The sequence below is a fragment of the Camelus dromedarius genome, chromosome 27 (assembly GCF_036321535.1).
Source record: "Camelus dromedarius isolate mCamDro1 chromosome 27, mCamDro1.pat, whole genome shotgun sequence".
Lineage (NCBI taxonomy): Eukaryota > Metazoa > Chordata > Mammalia > Artiodactyla > Camelidae > Camelus > Camelus dromedarius.
This window is the reverse complement of record NC_087462.1, coordinates 8,542,176-8,558,871: the sequence shown is the minus strand read 5'-3', so window position 1 is coordinate 8,558,871 and position 16,696 is coordinate 8,542,176. Positions and strand designations below refer to the sequence as shown.

Sequence of the window (16,696 nt, the reverse complement as noted above, 5' to 3'; positions counted from 1 at the left end):
GAAAACTCAATTCTTTCAGCTAAATTTTTTTTCTTAAGCAAGGGAGAGAACATAATATGACTGACACATTTTATCACACAAAATTTATAAACTCAGACATTCTGCACAATTGTACACATGCATAATCTAAGTGGCAAACAACAAACCTGATGATAAAAAGTCCAATTCTTAATTTGAAAGAATATAATCAAAAACAGGAACAAAAACATGCTGAATTCACTATACAGAAGTGAAGGACCTGTAGAGGCAATTTTAAATAGAGGAAGTAATGGGCTAGCTAACCTACAAATTCAGTCAGCCTCACAGGGAATGAAATCTTTGCGAAGTAAGATGACTAACATGCCCATTTTCACGTAATCAATTTTTTTCATTTGATTGTTAAGAGAGAGGAGTAACTGTGAAATGTATGTCTCATGGACTGCTGTTACAAGAAAAAGTTTGCCACCCTTCGTTTACCTGGATCTCACTCATCAGAGTCAAAATGTTCCGTCTTAAAAAAAAAATCTCCCATCACCGTACACCCTTTCACAGCTAATACGCTGTATCTTTACTCCAGTTAATTGCAAGAGTCCTTGGACTGAAGTTCTACTTTTAGTGGAAGCACCTTACACCTCCCATTCTCTCTTCTAATTGGGCTTCCATGCCCATCATTTAATGGTCAACATGGACCCTTGCTTTGTTGAGTTCAATATTCTATTTTTGGCATCATTAATCACTACATTAATTAGCCAAGCAAACAAAGATCCACAGAGGTGTCAGCTCTGGGCTAGTCTGAATTGGTTCTCAAGTGAACTCAGGTAAATGTTCTTGGCTGCCATTCCCTTTGACCTCCTCCTGCAGTATTTACTGGGCTTTTGGATTCACCTGGGTGGAGTCTCTGAGAGAAAGGTCTCAGCAAAGATGTCCAGTTTCTTCTGGATGGGCATAGAAACTCTCTTTCCAGACAAGACAACAGGGTGGAGTTGAGCATTGGTCTCCTAGCCAGAGTTATGACTCCTAAAGCAACAACCGTATCTGACCCAGCCCAAGGTTGCACAGGCTGGGGGACTGCAGCAGAGGAGATATTTACAGCTCCCTGTGTCTGCTCATTAGCGCATCTCCCTCTTGTTAATAACACCTGTAATAATTGATTTCCCTGAGGGACATTCTTCTGGACAGATTGGAAAATTTTCCTGCTCATTCTCTGCTCTAGGAGACAGTATTACAAGCCAGACGAATTCAGTATTGATTACTCCTTCCATGATCTCTCTTATATTCCAGACGAATGAGCCTTGAGGCCTCAGCACCTCATCCCAACCCTGAGTTCAACTTTTCTCCCTAGTTTATGTTTGAGAATTCTGTTGATTAGGCTCCTAATCAAAGCATTTACTTCTGGTGGGTCACATCTCCTGATAGCTCTAGAAAATTACTATTCTCATCTTCAAGAAGTGGTATAGTTTTTTCCTTTAATACAAAACCTTGGGCAGTACACTGCTTGGATTCATGACAGTTTTGCCAAAATGATTAGGAACTTCATACTTGTGGCACCAGTTAAGAGCTGTCAGTCTCTCATTAGAAAATGTTTTTTTTTTAATTGAGTTATAGTCAGTTTACAATGTTGTGTCAAATTCCAGTGTAGAGTACAATTTTTCAATTATACACGAACATACATATATTCATTGTCGCATTCTTTCTTGCTGTGAGCCACCACCAGCTCTTGTATATATTTCCCTGTGCTATACAGTATAATCTTGTTTATCTATTCTACATGTGCCTGTCAGTAGAAAATGTTTTTAATTGTAAGAGAACACGTAGATTTTAGTACCTTATAGGGATTGTAAGCTTTAATTTTTAGAAAACTCCATCCTATAAGGTAGTACTATTATGAACTCCATTTTCCAATGCAGACATGAGACTTGAAAGAAAGAGAGAAAGGACAGAAACTCCAACTCCTCTGCCTCTTCATCCATATTTAGAGGACCGTGTGAATAAATTAGCCCCACCTAGATAATCATGGCTAATCTTCTTGAGGCCAGCTTATTAGAAACTTTTTTCCTGTATCTTTGTAGTATAAAGTCTGGAAGAGATTTTTTTTCCCCTCTCAAGATTGTTTTGGCCATTTGGGGCCTTTTGTGGTTCCATATAAATTTTAGGATTATTTGTTCTAATTCTGTGAAAATATCATGGTTATTTTGATAGGGATTGCATTAAATCTATAGACTGCTTTGGGTAGTATGGCCATTTTTTTTTTAGATGTCTTTATTAACTTTATTGATTTAGAAAAAACAAAACAGTGACAACTTTTCATACTTAATAAAACTGAGAATAAAGCATCTTCATTAAATCAAGAGTAGAAAATATAGGGTATTAATTATTAGATTTTCAGCAAAATTGCAGGTAATATTTAATTTTAAATTTTAATATTTAAACAATATTAATTTTTCCAATCTAAGAGCATGGGAGTATCTTTCCATTTCTTTTATCATCTTCAATTTCCTTTGTCAATGATTTATAGTTTCCAGAGTGTAGGTTTTTCATCTCCCTGCTTAAGTTTATTCCTAGGTATTAAATTCTTTTTGATGCAATTTTAAATGGAATTGCTTTTTTCTTTCTCCTTCTGACATTTCATTATTAGTGTATAGAAATTTATATTATATAGATTTTTAATATATTAATCTGTACCCTGTAATTTTGCTGAATTTATTTATTGATTCTATAGTTTTTGAGTGGAGGCTTTAGGGTTTTCTATATAAAGTATCTTTTGTTGTCTACAAATAGTGACACCTTTACCTCTTCCATTTCAATTTGTATGCTTTTTATTTCTTTTTCTTGCCTGATTCCTGTGGCTAGGACTTCCGATATTATGTTAAATAAAAGTGGCAAGAGTGGTCATCCTTGTCTCGCTCCAGAGTTTAGAGAAAAACTTTTCAGGTTTTCATTGTTGAGTATGATGTTGACCGTGTTTGTCAAAAGCCTTTACGATGTTGAGATATGTTCCCTCAACACCAACTTTGATGAGAGTGTTATCATAGATGAATGCTGAATTTTGTCAAATGCTTTTTCTGCGTCTGTTGAAATGATCATGTGATTTTTATCCTTCCTTTTGTTAAAGGGGTATATCACTTTGTAATTTGTAAATGTTGAACCATCTTTGTGATATCGGAATAAATCCAATTGATCATGGTATATGATTCTTTTCATATAGTGTTGGATTCAGTTTGCTAATATTTTGTTGAGGATTTTTTTGTCAAGGATTTTTTGATCTACGTTCATCAAAGATTTTAGCCTAGAACTTTCTTTCTTTATGCTGTCTTTGTCTGGTTTTGGTATCAGGGTAATGTTGGCCTTGTAGAATGAATTTTTTGCAATAGTTTGAGAAGGATAGATATTAGTCCTTCTTTAGATGTTAAGTAGAATTCCCCCGTGAAGCTGTGCAGTCCTGGACTTTTGTTGCTGGAAATTCTTGTTTTTTAATTACAAATTCAGTTTTACTCCTAGTGATTTATCTGTTCAAATTGTCTGTTTCTTCTTGATTCAGTCTTTGCATGTTGTTTGTTTATAGACCTTTGCTCATTGTTTTCTTGGCTGTTCTATTTGTTGGCATACAACCGTTCATAGTATTCTATTTTTTGTTTGTTTGTTTGTTTGTTTGTATCTCTGTGGTATTAGGTGTTATTTTTCCTCTTTAAATTCTTACTTTTATGATTTCTGTCCTCTCTCTATTCTCGTTGGTGAGCCTGGCTAAAGATTTATCAGTTTTGTTTATCTTTCCAAAATCTTTCTTTTATTGACCCTTTTATTGTTTTCTTTAATTTCTATTTTTATTTCCTCTCTATTCTGGAGGGCCATGTGCACAAATGTGCACTGGATATCTGTGGGGGAGGCGGGTACTTCTGGGTGCCCATGAGGTGTCCTAGCCCACTCTTAGCAGTTGGTGCTGGATATTGCCCCACTATCAAAAATATATGTATATTTTTTTGATCTGTCTTCTCAGGCAAGGCAAACAAAAGCAATAACAAACAAGTAGGACAACATGAAACTGAAAATCTTTGCACAGTGAAGAAAACTATCAACTAAATGAAAAGACAACCTACTGAATGAGAGAAGATAATTGCAAATGGTATGTTCAACAAAGCATTAATATCCAAAATATACAAAGAGCTTATAAACTTAGCATCAAGAAAAACCCCAACCCAATTAAAAAATGGGCAGAAGATCTGAACAGGCCTTTTCCAAAGAAGACATAATGTTGGCCAACATACAAATGAAAAGATTTTCAACAGCACTAATCATTAGGTAAATGAAAATCAAAACCACAAAGAGATACTCCTTCATATCTGTCAGAATGACTATCACCAAAAAGATAAGAAATAACAAGTGTTGGTGTGAATATGGAGAAAAGGGAACATTTGCGCACGGTTGGTGGGATTGTAACTTGATGCAGCCATTATGGAAAACAGTATGGAGGTTCCACAAAATATTAAAAATAGAATTTCCATATGATTCAGCAATTTCACTTCAGGGTATCTGCCAAAAGAAAACAACAACAACAACAAAAAAACTAAATCAGAAAGATATCTGCACACCAGTGTTCATTGCAGCATGATTTACAATAACCAAGATATGGAAGCAACCTAAGTGTCCATCAATAGATGAATGGATAATAAAAGCATGATATATACATGATATATACAATGGAGTAACAGCCTTTAAAAAAATTAAATCTTGATCTTTGAGGCAACATGGATGGATGCAGAACGTATTATGCTAAGTGAAATATGTCAGACAGAGAAAGACTCTCTTACATGTGGAATCTCATTTTCATTTGGAATATGAAAAACAAAACAAAAATCAATGACTTGCTATAAATCACAGTAGTGAGTTACAGTCCAAAATATCAGAAAAAGCAGTTATGACAGTAATGTGCAAAGGAAAATTAGGTACAAAAGTGAATATTGTATCTCAGATTTTCCTCTATTATAAAATTTATGTAAAATGTTTTGGTCATCAAGTGTACTTTTTTTGATAGGAATAGTTTTAGTAAAATCATTTTGTTGATTTGGGAATTATTTTAGTAAAAGGAAAGAAAACTATTTGGTATGATATATGCAATTTGAGAAAAAGTATTTTTAAAAAATCCATGTTGTTTCATTAAGGTAAAGTGGAATTTCCAAATATTTCTGATTCAGTGCTGGCTTTGGCAACACATATATCAAGTATTTCTGAATCATTGTTGAAATAAATTTCGGAAAGTAAGAATTAAAAAAAAGGAACATCTGATGGATATCAGAGACAGCAGAGAGCTTAATAAAATGAGTTAACATAAATTGAATAGAGAAGTTGAGTTTGAGTTCAAAGAAATAGAAATTCCAGAAAATAATTAAAAACAGCAAATTATCCTTCCATATTCTGATCAAAAAATGACAATTTCTAATTCTGAAGCTCTGACCTCGCAATAATGGGTGCTTTCTTGGTTTTAGGACATGGCCCTTATACAGTTCCCTTCACAAACATTGCTTTCAGAGCCCTCTTCATGTCTTTGTTCCTCAGACTGTAGATGAAGGGGTTCAGCAAGGGTGTGACCACGCTGTACATCACTGAGGCTGTTGCACTTGAGTGTGCACTGTGGGTAGCAGCAGAGCTAAGGTACACTCCTAGCATCGTGCAATAAAATAAGGAGACAACGGAGAGGTGAGAAGCACAGGTAGAAAATGCTTTATACTTCCCCTGAGCTGATGAGATCCTACGTATGCAAGAAACTATTTTAGAGTAAGAGTACATGATACCAGCAAAAGGACCACCACCCAGCAGGACAGCTGCAAAGTACATCACCATGTTGTTAAGAAAGGTGTCAGAACAGGCAAGTTGGATCATTTGATTGAGTTCACAGAAAAAGTGTGGGATTTCCAAGTTTGTGCAGAAGGACAATCGTAACACCATTAAGCTTTGTAACAAAGAATTCAGGAGACACATGATCCAGGACACCAGAACCAGCAGTCCACAGAGCCGGGGATTCATGATGATCATGTAGTGCAGGGGGTGACAGATGGCCACAAACCGGTCATAGGCCATCACGGTCAGGAGAAAGATGTCCAGCACTGCAAAGAGTATGAGAAAATAAATCTGAGTGATGCAGCCTTCATAGGTGATGACTTTGCTCTGGGTCTGGATGTTCCACAGCATCTTTGGGATGGTGGTGGAGGTGAAACAGATGTCTACAAAGGACAGGTTGGAGAGGAAGAAGTACATGGGTGTGTGGAGGTGGAAGTTTGACGTGATGGCCAAGATGATGAGCAGGTTTCCAAACACAGTGATCAGGTACATGGAGAGGAAAAGCCCCAATATGAGGGGCTGCAATGCTGGCTCCTCTGAAAATCCGAGAAGAAGAAATTCTGAAATTCGTGTAGCATTGTCTGTTTGCATGCAATGAAAGTGACCTCTGGAAAAGAAGGATATAACATGGCTAATTTCTGCACAAACGTGCATTACTCACATATTAGAAATGCTACAATTTATATTTTGCTGCCAAAATTAATTTTAATGTTTTGTGTATGGATATGATCCCATATAAGGGATCTTTTGTACCCCTTCTGATCTGGAATTTTTGTCCCAGTTAGCTTTTTCCCTAAGGGTCATGTGTTTGACAGTTTTAATGAGAATTTCTTCATGTAATTCAGGAATGTAATATGAGGCCTGATCATGTTTTAAGCATATCGAGGCAATGGGTGCTGAAGAACAAAGTCCCTACCATTCAATCGTATGTGTAATAAGACTATATAAACAAATAGTAAAATTATATAACATCCCATGCTGACCGGTGGTATGAAGAAATAGAGAGGAGATATAAAGGAGAGACTGAGTTTATGTGGGGACATATGTGCCCAGCAGAGGGAATGGTTGGCACAAAGTCCCCGAGGAAGGTGCTTGTTTCAAACATTCAAGTCAAAAAAAGTGAAGCCAGTGTCGCGAGGTGAATAAACATGAGAAAGATTGATGAGAGATGATGTCACGCACGTTGAAGCGGGAAGTGGCCTCCCTCCTACTCCTGAAACCCAGGACACAGGGACTTCCATGTCTGTACTAAATCTTACACTTTATTAATCTTGTTGCAGAGGTGTCCCATGAATTGAAACAGACCCCCTGCTTAGTATCTCCCTTGACTGAGTCCTGGCCCCAGGATTGTAAGAGTCACCTTGGAATGCACAAGACCTCGTACCCCTGTTCTGACAACTGCTCAACCCCGCAAGTCTCTCTCTCTCTCTCTCTCTCTCTCTCTCACACACATACACACACACACACACACCCCATGGCCTCCTGTGTTGTATTATTTCCATGTGATTCTAGGTTCCAGCCTTATGGATTACACTAAGAATGGAAATGTAATAATATCAACAGAGATTAATAATTAAAATTTCAAAGACTTCAATAAAATAAAATTATAATATTGCTAGAATGCTTTCCGTCATTACTGTTGAATGAATCAATACTTTGGTCAATATGTACTGACATTTACAACATGGCAAGATTATATTTCAATTTAGGTGGAAAAGTGTGGATTTTTAAATGGCTATCTCTCTGGGAGAATATGAAATTGGTCCTCTCCCTCCAACATCATACAAAAAACAGGGATTACATACACCCTTAATGTAAGAGCAACCAATGCATTTTAGATGGACATCTAGAGAACCACACATACAATTTAGAGGTGGAAAAACCACCTCCAATAAAGCAAGAAACTGAGGAGCAAGAAGATAGATATATTTAAATAAAATAAAAAAAACACTTGGTCAAAAAATATCCTCCAAAGTCAATTGAGAAACAATGATCTGTAGAAATCTTTTGAAATGCTGACAAGTGTACAAAAATGGGCAAATAATATATGGGCATATAATAATAATAGGCAAATGAAAATGGTGACCAACTATGTAAAGTTTGCTGAAACTGAGCAATAGTTTAAGAAACAAAGGAATGCCTTTCATGCCCATCAGCCTGGGAAAAAGACCTAAAGAGCAGTCATACTGGTTGGAACTTTTAAACTGGTAGCAAAAGCTGTGCTCTAATTTTGCTGGCAGAAACAGAAAGTGTTAACAAGATTGGAAAACCACCCAAAGACAGCTATAAATAAATACAAAAAACTTTATTCTTTAACCTAGGTTTTCTCAGTCTTAATACTATTGATTTCCTGGACCAGATCATTTTCTGTTGCATGCTCTGTGCTGTATATTGAAGGATATTTACAGCATCCGTGGTCGCCACTCACCCAACTCCAGTGTGGAGCCAAAAATGTCCCTGGGCACTGCTCAGTGTATCCCCTGGGAGAAAACTACCCCCTGATTAGAACCGCAGATTGAATTTAACAATCAACATATGTTTCTAGCATTGACATAACAGCAATTTAACAATAAATAATAGGAAAGACAATCAAAAGTGAGAATAGCACAGTTACACTGTAAAATATGTAACCACTGAAATAAAAACAGTTAATTAATCAAGCAGATGAACAAACAACAAACTCTTGCCTCTGGGCTGAGATGAACTGGCCCTCAGGTAATGATTGGTAAATGTTCTTGGCTTCCTTCTTCTCTGACCTTCTCACGCAGTCAAGTGGGTTACTGGACCTCCCTGGATGGGAACTCGGAGAGGAAGGTCTGTGAGGGGGGAGTCTGGATTCTTCCCTGGATGGCTGATGATGGAGACTAAGGCTCTGTCCTCAGACAAGGCAGCAGGAAGGAATGAAACATCAGTCCCCCAGCCAGAATTAGGAGAACCAACCAACCAACGAAAAATCAGATCTGTGCCCCTTCCAGTCCAAGTTTACACCGGCTGAGAGACTGTAGACACAGAGATATTTATAGCTCCTTATATCTGCTCATTAGGCACATTTCTTTCTTGTTTTTTCAACCTCTAAGACGTAACTCCCTTGTGGGAAAGTCTTCTGGAATGAAGAAAATTTTTCCTAATGATTCTCTGCTCACAAGAGACCAGGGTAAGGTAGAATGAATCCAGGTCTTTACTCTTTTTACTCCTTCCCCACGAAATTGCCTCCCTTTCAGGTCTCTACATCTCCTATCACCCAGTCTGAACTCTGAGGTAGATTTCCCCAAGTCGAAGACTGAGGAACCTGTCTGGATTAGGTCTCTTGTATCTTCAAAGTATTGACTTATGGTGGGGACACAGCCCCTGCACGTCTGGACAATTTTAATTCTTCTTTTTAAACAAGAGAATTGAGTTCTTTTGATAATAAACCTTGGGCACTGCATGCATTGTCAGCGTGAAACTTTTGCCATAACAAATAAGAAATTAGGAATTTTATAATTACGTCTCTGGTTTAGAGCTGTCATTTAGTCCTTCATTATTAAATGTTCGTTTACATTTAACAAGAGATATATTTAGGTGTTTTCTGTACTAAAACATGGGCTTCCCACCTCATAGGGATTGTTTGTTTTACTTTTTATAAATGTCTTATCCATGAGGAAGTACCTTCAGGAACTCCATTATCGATTATAGAAATGGGGCTTCAAGAGGTTTAGTGATCTACCCAAAGTTAGTATCTGAGAACACGATGGGCTTTGATTGCATTCTGTCAGGATGCTTCTAGTTCTCAAAATGGAAGCCACTGGTTTTCAAACAGAAATGTTTTTTACCCCCCAAGAATGCTTGGCTTAACTAACGCGATGCTGCCTATAATCCGCAGGAAAGCACCCACAACAATTATCTGCCCAAATGTCGACAGTAAAGGGCGAGGAAACCTATTCTACACCAACATTTCTTCCACTTCAGTGTCTCTGTGGCTCAACAAAAATCCTACCACAAATGCAGAATCTGAATCAGCAGGTCTGGGTGAGCCCAGAAGTTCTATATTGCTAACAAGCCCCTGGGTGTTATGGATGCTGCAGGTCCCTGTCTGTGGACCACTCAGAGCAGCAAGGCTGGATCCTGTGATAGAGTTAGGGGCAGGTGATTAAGGTCTTCTGCACCAAACACCTCCTTTGCATAGAAGTTTCAAGGAAGAGCATATTCTTTAATTCCAGAGGCTCCGGTAAATTCTGTGTTTACTTCTTACTAGAACAGTCCTCGAATGACACAAAACGAAACATACCTGAGAAAGATTTTATAACAGGCAGAATAGGTCCTCCAACATACGAATCTCAACCACCAGAATATGTTACCTTTATTTTAAACCAGGAAGGACTGAGGTCGCAGCTTGAACAGGGTTGCTAATCAGCTGACTTTTAGATAAGAATATTAGCCATGATTATCTAAGTGGCACTAAAGTAACCACAGCGGCCCTCTACCTGCTGATGAGGGACACAAAAGATTTGGTGTTAGAGAGATTTTGAAGATGGAAAAAGGGCCAGAAGCCAAGGTATGCAGATGGCCAGAAATACAATTGGAAATTGGAAAGGAAATAGATTCTCTCATGAGTTTTTTGGGAAAACTCAGCTCTGCACACATCACTTTACAAGTTGAGGTGAATTTCATACATGACATAATTTTAGTTTCAGGTGTAACGCAAACGACTTCAATCATTGTGCACACTCCAAGGTACAGAGGCATCCTGGAGCACAGTAAAGGAGGGTGTGAGGAAAATGGCCACCTTCCAAGGTATCTGGAAATATTAACAGTCAGCGCACTGATGTGTGCTCAGCTAGAAGCCTGCCCCTGAGGCTGCAGGGATGATGATAAGGGTATAAGCCTATTTCACTGGAAAACTGAACTTCTGGGTCAGTTATGTCTTGCTGTGCCCTGAAGGTGGTCGCTGTTTAAGAACTCTTCCTCCTTTGGTTATAGTCCTGTGGGGCCTCTGAATAGAAGCCCCACTGTCGTACTGAGCCAGGTGATGTAAGGATGGACCAGGACCTGGAAGCAGCTGCGAAAATCAAGAGGGCCGACGAAGGGCGTAAGCGCCTTTGTGGGAGGTACCAGCAAGCTGGAGCGAGGCAGAGGAGGGTGCAAAGACTGCACCTAGCAACCTCTGTTCCCTGAGATCACCTCCTTAGGCCTTTAGGAGGAACACGCCAGGCCAGAAGCCTGCCCCTCAGGCCAACGTTCCTGGACAAGCAAACAGGCCTCTTTTACTCAAGAAGACTGGAGTGTGATTCAGTCTGCTGCCTGTGCAGTGCCCTGGGGATGGGAGTCTGGAAACAACTGTTTTTCTGATTTTTGTGATCCAGTTAGGAATGCCAGTCCCCTTGGCCTCCAGAGTCAGGGACTCACAGGGTGTCCCCTGGACCGCTGCCAGATAAGCTGGTGCACCTGATGTGTGCCAAAGCTCCCCTATTGTTTTCAAATATTCATGTTCTTCGCTTGTATCCTCTCCAATGTTCTCTCAAGTTTTCTTCCTACATAAAAGATAGAACCATAAGTGCATCTGTGTGTGTACATATGTAGTTATGAGTATGCTGATTTGAAAGAAATGTGTGTACAGATAAGCACACACATGTGAATGCACACAACTTTACATCTGAACGTTTTCTTTGGATTCCACAAAATACATCCACTCATTTCTATTATTTCTTGCAGCATTCCTCGGGAGTTGTGTTTATTATTCCACATTACCTACAAAATGAGGATTGAGGTTCAGGGAGATTAAAGTTTCCACAATTGCATTAAGAAGCCTTTAGAGTTACTGTGCACTTTCTTGAATTATACACACAAGGGAACATGCAGTATGGAGTGTAATTTTTGTACAGTTCATTTGATTCATCATTTGAAAATGTGTGTGTATAGTATGTAATTATTTTCCAGTGAATCACTTTGAAGTCTAAGGGTGCATTGGTCAGAGTAGGATCTAGAACACAGCTGATTCACACTGAGCAGTGACAGGAGATATCTCTTCTAAGTGAGGAGAAAGAAAAATGTCGTAGAAATAGTAGAAGCAAATTAAAGGAATTCTAACTTGGCACTCTTTTTCTGTAAAATAGAAGATGAAACTAGACAGAGAAATAGAGTAAACGGATCACAGTGGATCAAGTGGGAAGGGCACCTGCCACGCACATCACGGATGAGCCTTAGAGAAACAATGTAGGGTTTCATAGCTGAGTGTCCCCTCGTTAGGAGCTCAGCGGAGCTCAGAACTACTCCCCACCTTGCAATCTCATTTGGTAATAAAGGCATCATATTAAATCATTTGCTTTTAGGATGACTTGCTAAGCAGAGACAGCTAACTGATACAAAAACCAAAGTGAACAGAATGAGGACAGTCATAATTACCACTGATTATTTTTGGCATCTCTTCCTGCATATGGAAAGAGCTTTCATGGTCACTCTGTTGGTTGAGTTTATTTCAGAAAGCTGTATTTGAATGCTCTCATTGGCGTTCACTTCCAGGTAAACGGAAGAGGTCGAGGGACGTGTATGTTTGTGCAGAAAAATTGGTGATGCTGATTTACATGACTGGACAGGAATTCAAGGTCTCTGAGTCATTTTTTGATCGTGAGCATTAACAGAGCTGTTTAATGGAAGATAATGGTAATGATCATTCACCATTCCGCTCCTGGTTACGACAAAAGTGTAGACAGGGGGCTATACTTCCATTAGAGCAATGAAAGGAGTCATTTTATAGGTAGAAGTGGAAGTTTTCAAGCAGAAACAGGAAGATAACTCAATAAAAATTAGAAAAAAGGCAAACAATCTTTCACTAATATGTATGAAGCTCTCCTTACACATGGACATCTATCCTCCATCCTCCAGTAAATATACAGCATGGAAAATCAATATTTGGCATAGTAATACAATGTATCAGTTACAATTTAGCTTCATGTTGAAGGTCATCTGTGATTCTAAGGTCATCTTAGGTGAATCTACTTATTAAAGTTTGTCTCTTAATGGGGACTCCTCTTGCAGACGTGTATCTGATAATCATTTTGAGAGTGGGTAAGGCAGGCCTTGCGGACACTAAGCAAAGAAAGAACACGATCCCAATGAGGAGAATAAGAAGCAATGGCCCCTGTAAATCACAGTAGTATGTTACAGTCCAAACGGTGAGAAGGAGCAGTTAAGGTAGTGATGTACAAAGGAATGCTGGATATAGTAGTGAAAATAGTGCCTCAGATTTTCCCCTGGTATAAAATTACACAGATTGCCTCAGTCTTCAAATATATGGGGTTTTTAAAAAATAGGATTACTACAACTCAACAGTTCTTTTCAAAAACTAATGAAAAAAATATTTGGTATGACCTATGTGATTTGAGAAGTTATTCTTAAAAACAGAAATCCATGTCGTCACATTAGGTAAACAGGAGTTTCCAAATATTTCTGATACATGGTTGAAGTAAATTTGGGAAAGTAGGAATAAGACAAGGAGAAGCCGTTGTGTGTCAGAGGCAGCAGAAGGCTTACTAAAGAGAGTCCCGTAAACTGAAGAGAGAAGTTACAGTCACAGAAATGGAAATTCCAGGAATTTAATTTTTTAAAAAGAGCAAGTTCTACTTCCACTGTCTGATCAGATAGTCACAACTGCCCTCTCTGCGGCTTTGACCACTTCAGTCACGGGTTTTCCATCCCTTGGGTGACGTTTGGCCCTTATACAGTTCCCTTCACGAACAGCGTTTTCAGAGCCCTCTTCATGTCTTTGTTCCTCAGACTGTAGATGAAGGGGTTCAGCAAGGGTGTGACCACGCTGTACATCACTGAGGCTGTTGCACTTGAGTGTGCGCTGTGGGTAGCAGCAGAGCTAAGGTACACTCCTAGCATCGTGCAATAAAATAAGGAGACAACGGAGAGGTGAGACGCACAGGTGTAAAATGCTTTATACTTCCCCTGAGCTGATGAGATCCTACGTATGCAAGAAACTATTTTAGAGTAAGAGTACATGATACCAGCAAAAGGACCACCAGCCACCAGGACAGCTGCAAAGTACATCACCATGTTGTTGAGAAAGGTGTCAGAGCAGGCAAGTTGGATCATTTGATTGAGTTCACAGAAAAAGTGTGGGATGTCCAAGTGTGTGCAGAAGGACAGTCGCAACATCATCAAGCTGTGTAAAGAGGAATTCAGGACACTCAAGATCCAGGACATCAGAACCAGCAGCCTATAGAACCAGGGGTTCATGATGACCATGTAGTGCAGGGGGTGACAGATGGCCACAAACCGGTCATAGGCCATCACGGTCAGGAGGAAGATGTCCAGCACTGCAAAGAGTATGAGAAAATAAATCTGAGTGATGCAGCCTTCATAGGTGATGACTTTGCTCTGGGTCTGGATGTTCCACAGCATCTTTGGGATGGTGGTGGAGGTGAAACAGATGTCTACAAAGGACAGGTTGGAGAGGAAGAAGTACATGGGTGTGTGGAGGTGGAAGTTTGACGTGATGGCCAAGATGATGAGCAGGTTTCCAAACACAGTGATCAGGTACATGGAGAGGAAAAGCCCAAATATGATGGGCTGCAGTTCTGTTTTCTCTGAAATTCCGAGAAGAAGAAATTCTGAAAGTCGTGTATCATTGCCTGGTTTCATGTGGTAGAGGTGACTTCTAGGAAAGAGGAAAATAACATGACTAATTTTCACAGCCATGTGCTTTACTCACATGTTTGAAATGCTATGACTTATATTTTGCAGTTGTGAAATTAAATGAAATATTTTGTGTATGAATATCATCTACTTTAGGAGATTCCCCTTTGTCATCGCTGATACAAAATTTTTGTCCCAATCAACTCCTTCCCTAAGGGGTAATGTATTCTATAGTTTTCATTAGAAAAGTTTCATGCATTTCAGGAATATAAACTGAGGCAGTCTAGGCAATTAAGTTATTGCTGAAAAACAAAATAGGGCCCTACCATTCAATGGTGGAGAAAGAAAATATAAGCAAATAAGAAAATCATAACATTTTAGTTAGTGACAGATGGTATGTAGAAAGGGTAAGGCAAGTATATAGGAGAAGGTCAACAGGGCATTCTATTTTTAATGGATATCCAGGCATGACCTGCAAACAAGGTGATGTTTGAACAGTGACCACAAGCAAGAGAGGGAGGGAGACGCAGGTTATGTGAGGAAGTGTATGCCTGGCAGAGGCAGTGCCAGTGCAAAGGCCTTGAGGAAGGTGCTTATTTCAAATGCTCAAGTCAAAAAAAAAAAAAAAAAAAAAAGTGAAGCCAGTCACAAGGTGAATGAACATGAGAAAGAGTGATGAGAGATGATATCACACAAGCTGAGGCGGGAAGTGGCCTCTGCACTACTGCTGAAACCCAAGGCACAGCGACTTCCATGTCCTTAGTAAATCTTACAGTTTATTAATATTGTTGCAAAGGTGTCCCATGAATTGAAACAGACCCCCTGCTTAGCACCTCCCTTGACTGAGTTCTGGCCCGGGGATTGTTAGAGTCACCTTGGAAAATACGAGACCTGGTACCCCTGTTCAGAGAACTGCTCACACCCCACAAGTAACAAATACACACAGAGCACAGTATGGCCTCCTGCACTATGTCACTTCCATGTCCTTCTCAGCCCCAGCCTTACTGATCACACCAGGAATGCATAAACCCAAGTGGACTCAATCAATGATCTTCCCCCTGTGTAATGTAGAAAAGGTTCCCGGTAATCCCAATTCTTAAGCATCCCTTGGACAAGTAAAACCGGAGCTCCAAATGAGATGGCCTTTTTCTGGTGTGTATTAAAACGAACATTTAAAAAATCTGCTCAGTATATTGGGGTTGGGAGGAGAGGGAGAGAGAGAGAATAAGAGAGAGAGAGAGGAGGAATGATGTGGGGAATAAAGATCTAATAAGCTCAATTGGTCCCTGAGAGGCTGTAAGGAAGAGGAATCTCCCCTGATTCCGGCAGCTTTCCAACCCTGATTACATTTGCTTTATGTCCAACAAAAATAATAAGAGAACAAAAAGAAGTTTGTCCAACAGACAAAAGTAGTGGTATTTTTATGGTGTCAAACACTTTACATAATGTAACACCCAAGAGAGAATGAACAGAGGGATAAATCAACACTTTCCAAAAGAAAATATATAACGTGTAACAAAAGTTGGGCATTTCTGGTATCAAGCAATAGAAGACTTTTCCCCTGTGCCTATCCCATAGTTATTTAACCAATCAGTTTTTATATGGTCCAGTAGGGGATGAAGTTGGCCCCTTTGTCACTTTTCTCACGTGAAGTCTTTCCTTCGTTGCTCTTGGGCTCTGGGTTTTAATCGCTTTTTGGACAAACCCACACTCTAATCTTGGTTCTGGACTTCGTGCAACATGCATAGCTCTCCCCAGACCATGCCCTATAAATCCTGTCTACACCATGAGAATTCTGTGCTTTTATGCTGAATCCCTTTCTTCATATGGTTATGCCTGAAAACGTCATGTCATAACACATTTATTTCATTGTACTCTGTCCTCATTATCAGGCTGCATGTTCCAGAAGGGCAGGGGCTTCACCTGCTTTGATCACTGTCGTAGTTTTCACAAAAGTGTGTGAATATATGTGCACTTATACAAAAACTCATCTAAGAGTAGGAAAAGTTATAAAATTAAAGACAAGAATAATGACAACAGGTTAAAATGAGTAGCTTCAAAAAACTGTAGTGAGCAAAACTGAATGAAGAATCAAACACTAACTCAAATATAATATAAAAATAACAATTTAATGATATCAACATGAATTCATATTTAGCTTAGTCAAGACCTTGACATAAGATAAGATAGCATGTAATGTACCTAGAACTTTCTGGTACATATCAGGTGTTCTATTTTTGTTGTTGTTGTTGTTGTTGTTGTTGTT

The 16,696-nt window shown here is 39.1% G+C and overlaps 2 protein-coding genes across 2 annotated transcripts; both read right to left on the bottom strand.

Moving 5' to 3' along the window:
- Positions 1-5,469: 5,469 nt before the first annotated feature.
- LOC105105162 (olfactory receptor-like protein OLF4) lies at positions 5,470-6,402 on the bottom strand. The gene has a single exon (XM_064479938.1). It carries the CDS (start codon positions 6,400-6,402, stop codon positions 5,470-5,472), a length of 933 nt encoding a protein of 310 aa, XP_064336008.1.
- A 6,831-nt stretch (positions 6,403-13,233) lies between these two features.
- LOC105105163 (olfactory receptor 7A10) lies at positions 13,234-14,451 on the bottom strand. The gene has a single exon (XM_010998931.3). The coding sequence runs from the start codon at positions 14,434-14,436 to the stop codon at positions 13,504-13,506; it is 933 nt and encodes a 310-aa protein (XP_010997233.2). The 5' UTR covers positions 14,437-14,451; the 3' UTR covers positions 13,234-13,503.
- Positions 14,452-16,696: the final 2,245 nt, after the last annotated feature.